General features: G+C 38.3%; 1 protein-coding gene across 2 annotated transcripts in view; it reads left to right on the top strand.

Moving 5' to 3' along the window:
• Window positions 1-4,511, top strand: part of VAPB (VAMP associated protein B and C) — a 52,615-nt gene extending 48,104 nt beyond the window's left edge. For both annotated transcript variants that reach the window (XM_032217694.1, XM_032217695.1), the window contains one exon: window positions 2,057-4,511. In XM_032217694.1, the coding sequence (XP_032073585.1) occupies window positions 2,057-2,215 (159 nt within the window). In that variant the 3' untranslated portion in view covers window positions 2,216-4,511. The remainder of the gene's footprint in view (window positions 1-2,056) is intronic.
• Window positions 4,512-7,109: the final 2,598 nt, after the last annotated feature.

Below are 7,109 nucleotides of genomic sequence, written 5' to 3' on the forward strand. Positions count from 1 at the left end.
AAAAAGTTAGGGATTAAACTATTAAAATTCTGTTGCAGATTTAGCAACTTTGGTTATATCTGGTATGGTTGAGGTTTTGCTTGGAAAACAAGAAACTTGATGGACCAACTATTTATAAATTCATGCAGGTCATCCCATAATTCAAGAGTTTGCTGTTATCAGGCTTAAATAATAAAGGCTTCATATGAAGCCACATGAAGGAACGGACAGTGCCCAGGGAGCTTAGGGCTCCATCCATACAAAATGGTTTCGCTCTACAACATACTGAATAAAGTTCTATATAAGCTCAGAATCTATACCTATTAAATCCCTGAGAACCACCCAATGTTATGGATATAAAACAGCCCTGATGAGGTTGAGCCCTGAGCCCAAATAGCCCATCCTTCTGTATCACCCATTGGCCAACAGGATGATGGGGAAAACAAACCTAGGCCAATAGGGCAAGAGCTCCTTTCCAATGGAATTTCCTAGCAGCCAGCACTGATGGTTTGCTGCCAATAATTAAATAATAATGTGATGGCAGGGAACTACATTGAATAGGTATTAACAACTGGTCCAGTCTTCTTTTAAAATTATTCATATTGGATGGCATTCTTAGCAGTAAGCTTAGCTGGTAGCAGTTTCCACTCTTTCTGTCCTTTCCCTCCACTGGTCTTAAATCTTTCTTGAGTTTAGTTTCAAGTTCTGCGAGAAAGGGAGAAGAGATCCCTTGCCTTCTCTGCATTTTCTCTTCGCTGCCTTGTGGGTCTCCCCTTAACTGCCCATGTTGAAAACTAAAGTGTTACCCTGGCGTGAATGCAACTGCAGCCCTCGGATCATTTGGCCAGCCCTTTTATGCATCTTTTCCACTTGTGTAATATTATTCTCACAACGAAGCAACTGGAACCGTACACAGCACTCCCAATTAATACTAGAGCCATATATCTGCATACAGTTGTTACATTGACAATTTCAGTTCCTTTCCTAATGATTCCAGTCATGGGATTTCCTTGTTTTTTCCCCAAAAAGGTCACCCATTTTTTTTTCCGGTTTAGAAAAGAAAAACTTGTTCTCAGCCTGGTTTGCCCATATTTCAGGGCATCAGGATTCAGTCTCCTTAACTCTAACCCTAACCCTTTGGGGTGAGTGAGGCAGTTGGGCAGCCATCAGAGGGTGGGAAATGCTTCATTGGACAGATCCAGGGACCAAAGTGAGTGAGGCCACCTTTTTTTTTTTTGTAAAAGTTTTAAATTTTTTTTCCTTTAGTACAAACATTTAATCATTCATTAATCACTGTGTTGTCTGAGTATAAATTTTTTGTGTCATAATAGTTATAGCTTACCACCAAATTATTTATATACATTTATTCTTATTTTAACATTGCAACTTAACATATCTCCTGTTATAACATTTCTCTTCCTAATTTATTTAATTTTATACTTTTTATCCATATTCATTTTCTAACCAATGATAAAATAACCCCCATATATTACAATAATCAGATTCTTCCTTTCCTTTAATTGCTAGTGTTAATCTCCTCATTTCTGCACATGCTAATATTTTCATAATCACGTTTCCATCTATAGAGGTTTCTTCAGCTTTCCAATTTGGTGCAAATACAATTCTAGCTACGGTTATTACATGAATAATCAAATATACATTTTCTTTACTATTATTTCCCTGGTAAGGTACCCAACAAAAACAATTCGGGTTTTAAATCAATATGTTGCTGTGTCATCTTCTCCAACCACATTCAATCATTTGCTCAGTATTTTTTTGCTTGTCCACCACATAGGGTAATACAACCCTGGCGTTTGGTGGCATTTCCAACATTTAGTTGATTTGTCTTTAAACATTTTTGCCAATCTTTCAGGTGAGTGAGGCCACATTTCAGACACCCCAAACTGCAAGTTGCTTTTCTTACTCTCCTTGTAAAGTTTTTTAAAAATGTGTTAAAAGACTAAAGGTGGGAGGGCTGTTCAGGATGTGGGGCTGGCATTGATTGGTATCTTAACCTAAATTAGAATTAACTTCAAAGCATTAAAAAAAAACAACTTTTAAATTAACTTTGCAACAGGAAGAAGACGGACTGAGGATGAGGAAGGCTCCCCAGTCAAACCATCCAAGCTATGCTTCCGCCACCACTGTGAAGGAGGAGGGTCTCAGCACAAGATTACTCGCGCTGGTGGTTTTGTTCTTTATTGTTGGCGTAATTATAGGGAAAATCGCCTTGTAGAGGCAGCATGCAGAGAATTGTAAATCAAATTGATGGATTTGCCATATCATTGGATTAAATTTATTCGTAACAAATGTTTTAAAAAAAAAGTGTATGACATCTCACAGGTCTTGCCTTTTAAAATTTTTACCCCTGCACAAATATAACATTAGCATAACATAATCTACTAGAAAGTTTAAACTGTATACAGAGTAAGCAGAAGAGAGAAGGAATTATCTTGATTGTGAGAAGAGAGGAAGGAATCATGTATTTAACACTATGAAAGTGCATTGTTTAAAAAAAAAAGTACCTTAAGCATTTCTTGGACCTTGAAATCTATTCCTAGAGTTCTCCCCTTTGGAGAAATAAAACGTCCGTCCTTTGGAGGAGCTGATCTGTTTTGTTCTTAATAGAAGTTGGCTTAAGTTGCCAAGGATGTTGGTTTTCTGTAAAATATACCTAACCCACCCTGCCTCCTCCATAAAACTAACGGTTCTGCCCAACGGGTGTGTCTGGTCTCCAAATCACAGCAGTGTATCTCATTAACCAGGTGTTGATTCCATTATGAACTATATAAGCATGGCCGTCTTTCTCCAGCTCCCATGTCATCCTGTGCAGTTGTGGAGGAACAGAACAGAGAAAAGGAAGAGAGGAGAACTCAGGACAGATTCACAGGCCAGGAAGGGAATCAGGACTTCTGAATTGACAACACTGTTGCACTTGGTCCGTGCCAGTCTGTGTATGGTTTGGGCATCACCCAAAGCTTCTGGAATGTTTTAACTTTGTCTAGGAGTGGGAATCAGGAGAAACGGAAATAGAGAGGCGCAGTTGCACACTTAACAGTTCTTTTGGTGGTGTAGTGAAGGAAATAAAAAGGCTTACTGTGGGTTTGAAAACGTAGGGTGCCCAATACCTAGTGGTCTTCAGACAATATGTTGCACTAAAGTGCTCCAAGCTGAATTGCTCCAAGTGGCACTTATTCAGACTGGCTTTGCAGTAAGAGGGAGCATTATATGGGGCTATTGCAGTTAGAACCCCTCCCTTCCTCTCTTGCAGTTAATCTGATCAGATAAATTCCTTTTGACCATCTGTTTTCTGATCCAGGTGTGAGTGTTAATGGGGACCATATACGTCTGCCTTCTAATCCCCCCCCTCTCTCCCTCCCTCCCTCCCTCCCTCTCTCTCTCTCTCTCTCTCTCTCTTTTGCATCCTGTTTGTCCCATTCTCCAGAGATCCTTGCCTCTTCAGTGTTTTGCAGCCATAGCAAATTTTCATGGGCCTTAACCATACACAGCGTTAAGTGTGCTCAAAGCCTTCCCTCCCTTCGTGTAATTTGGCATTTTGTTTTCATGGATGCCTAGTTTTGAAGCCGTTTCAAATCAAGTCTCCATCCTGAACCAAAAACAATGGGGTGGTCCTCTGGAGATCACAAGGCTTGTTTTAATGCGCAACCCTTCGCTAACATAAACTTAGCTTTTGCTGCTTTCTTCTCAACAGCCCAGTTAGAAAGTGAAACCATAAAGCATCTTTTTTGTGCCTGTCAGCTGATTCAGTAGCTGAATTTTTATTAATGTGGCATCTAGGGAGCCAGTGGTGCAACGGTGCTGAAATAGCCAAGGATCTGGAGACAACCGCCTGGGGGAACCTTAAATCAGTAGACTTCCTGATTCCTCATGTCCTGTCTATAGAAAGACATGTTTGGACACACAGCATTGGTAAGTCTTGTTTGGGTGAATTTACCAAGATATTGAAGAAATGTGGAAGGCTTAGAAGAAGCAGATGCAATCCCACCACTGCGAGGTTGGAAACGCTGGGCAGTTGACTGCGTGTCAGATTATACAGAATAAGGAGCAATTCCTTGTTCTTCTAAAAGGGGACCAAGCTACCATTGCTGTTGGTTCATGCTGCCTGGTAAAAAATTCTTATATCCAAATGTGTATGCATATTTAACTTATTTAATGTATTTCATCTCATGTTTTTCTTCATTGTCATGGAAATTTGACTACTGCTATAAATGGTTACAGAAAGAAAAAGGCACCTGTTCAGAGTTGATGAATGGGATTAATTTTTTTCCTTTTTATTGCTGTAGTGGTGAAGAATTCTTCTGCCTCCCAACACTTAGGGCACTACATAATTCTCAGTTTTGATCATGTAAACATTGGGGAAGACAGCGGTCAAAAAACTGTTTTTGTATATAAAATAAGTCTATGTAGGGGGAAAAATTAGTAGGAATTAGTTCTATGCTGTTAAAAAAAAGACCAATCCTGTTTGACTATGTAGTATCTTTAAAAAATCAAATAAATCTACCCCAAATTAATACATTTTGGTCCTGTCTGATTACTTCCAGTTTGTAATTTGTAAAAAAAAAAAAAAAAGAGGGGCTGTAATTAACTATCTGGTTTTGATTCCAATTTCCTTAGTTTTATTTTGTTGTCTAATATTTATCATGAAACAGTTTGAGGTGTACTTTAATGGAGGAATGTGAAATTCAGGGAGATTTCTGGAATTCTCCCAGACAATACAAGAAGCTACTTGACAAACTCACTGAATAGCATTCAATTTCTGAATTGGAATTCTGCCACTAAATTGTTAAAATACTTGTGCTGCAGGATCAAAGAAGTCTTTTAGTCAGCTTTTTTATTTCTTTATTTTTTTTTAAAGGGCAGAGGAAAAAAAGAAAAAGCATAAAGACAAAAGAGAAAAAGGAAGTCACATAGGAAATCATTTAGCTCATTTTTAAACACACCTTTAAACCTTAATCACATAGACTAATATTGATCAGCCTATTACATAACAATTTAATCCATAAACAAATAAAACAGCTATTTGTTAATTCCAAATATTTGATATATAATCCAAAAATATTTACGTACCTTGAAAATATATTGATGCCTATATTGAACTGTAAATGTAGAGTTATTAAGCCAAATTATATAAACGTCTCTCACCCATTTTTAATTTCCAACATAATGAAGTTGGCAGCCAATTCTTTTTTAAATATTCTCTATAATGTCCAGTAAATATGAAAAATAATATTCTGTTGAGGTAGTTACAACTTAAAAGGTCAGTTGTACTTAAAAATTATTAAGTGTGTTTCACCTTTTAAGCTGGGACTTCTTCCATCTCATTTATATAAGATGAATTACCCTATTTTTCGGAGTATAAGACGCACCAAGATTTTGAAGAGGCAAATTTTAAAAAGTTTTTGCGCTCTGCAGACCTCCTCAAAAACGGCCCAATTTTTTGTCAAAAAAAGGGCATGCATAGCCTTTAGGAGGCTTATGGAGTGCTCCTGGGGGTTGGGGGGGGGGACAAAAACGAGCACAAAACTGCCAGTTTTTTGCTCATTTCTACCCTTCCCAGCCCCAGCCCCAGGAGCACTCTGGAAGCCTCCTAAAGGCTATGCATTGCCATTTTGGCAAAGGGGGCGGGGGTTTGGGAGGCCAAAAATGCTGTATTCAGTGTATAAGACGTACCTAGATTTTCACCCTTTTTTTGAGGGGAAAAGGTGCGTCTTATACTCTGAAAAATATGGTAATGGCTAAAGGTCTCAAAGCATACTCCCTTAGCCATTGATTTGTTCACAGGGACGTTTGCAACTTTTTTATTACAAGCTTGGTGTTTGAAATATGCAGTCTTGGATCTTCATCTCCTGGGAATTTAACATGTGAACTGCTCAATGTATGTCTTAAAAATTGCAGATGCACAGTGGGAGGCCCTTCTCACACATTATATTAAATCATGCACGAATGGTTTAAAAAGATCCTGCTTTGTGTTTGTAGAATGTCCAACCTGGTGTCTTTAGTAAATTCACAAGCAAAACTTAGAGCGTGATAGAGTCACCTTTCATTATTGCTCCTCAGCAGCTCCTCCTTAAATCAGGCCATTTGTGATTTGGGGAGATGGTTGCCTTTGAGTCAGTTTTGACACCTAGTGATTGGATGGATAAGTCCTTAAAGTTTTCTTCACAAGATTTTCCATTGCCTCTTAAAGCAGGTCTAGAACCTATGGTCTCCCAGGTTCTGCCTTAACCACTACACCAAACAAATTCTGGCAAGATTCGGGGGAATTGATTCCATGTTATATATTCTTCTCAAAATGTACCTATTCTCCTTTTCAAATTGTCAATATTTGCAGCCATTATCACACGTAATGGCAATAAGATTCACAGCTAAACCATGTGTCGTAATCATACTTTCCTGCAGAAACCCATAATTGACTGACTTAACACAACACATTAAGCCAAACCCACATGTTCTTGCTTAAGAAAGCTATGGCTTTATCCCATCACACTAGTAATGATGTCATACAACAAACCAACAAGAAAAATAAATAAATACTGAACACGTTCAAAGAACTGGATTTCACTCCCATGATTCTCAGCGATAGCTTACCCCATGTGGGAAATTTGAGAGTTGAAGCCCAGATCACCAGATTAGGGAAGGTTAGGGAGATCTGCTTTAAAGGAAAAACCATGTAAATACAGGTAGCCTTTTTGTGATCAATGTAGCAACAGGTGTAGTGGGCTTTAATATGAAGTAGAAATGGATGGCATATTTGTTTTATGACCTTTTTAAAGGATTTTTTTCCTATTTTGGACTCGATTTGGACTTGAATTTTAACATATTTATTTAAAATATAAAAATGTATGTTTGTGTGTTCCAGCGTAACTTTGGAATGCTTCGAATAATTTGAACCAAACTTGGTACACAGATGACTTATCCTCTGGAGAAAAATATTGTGGGGGTAAGACACCCCTTAAACCACTGTGGGGGGGGGGTTGTTCTGTTAAGATATAGACTGTTGTGCCTTAAAATGGCTTCTACTGTACTGCCATAAAATGGTTTATACTGTGCAGCGCAGTGGAGTTGCCATGGTAATGGCTTCACAGTACTCTACAGAGGTGCTCCCTCTG

The sequence above is a fragment of the Thamnophis elegans genome, chromosome 5 (assembly GCF_009769535.1).
Source record: "Thamnophis elegans isolate rThaEle1 chromosome 5, rThaEle1.pri, whole genome shotgun sequence".
In the NCBI taxonomy this organism is placed as follows: Eukaryota; Metazoa; Chordata; class Lepidosauria; order Squamata; family Colubridae; genus Thamnophis; species Thamnophis elegans.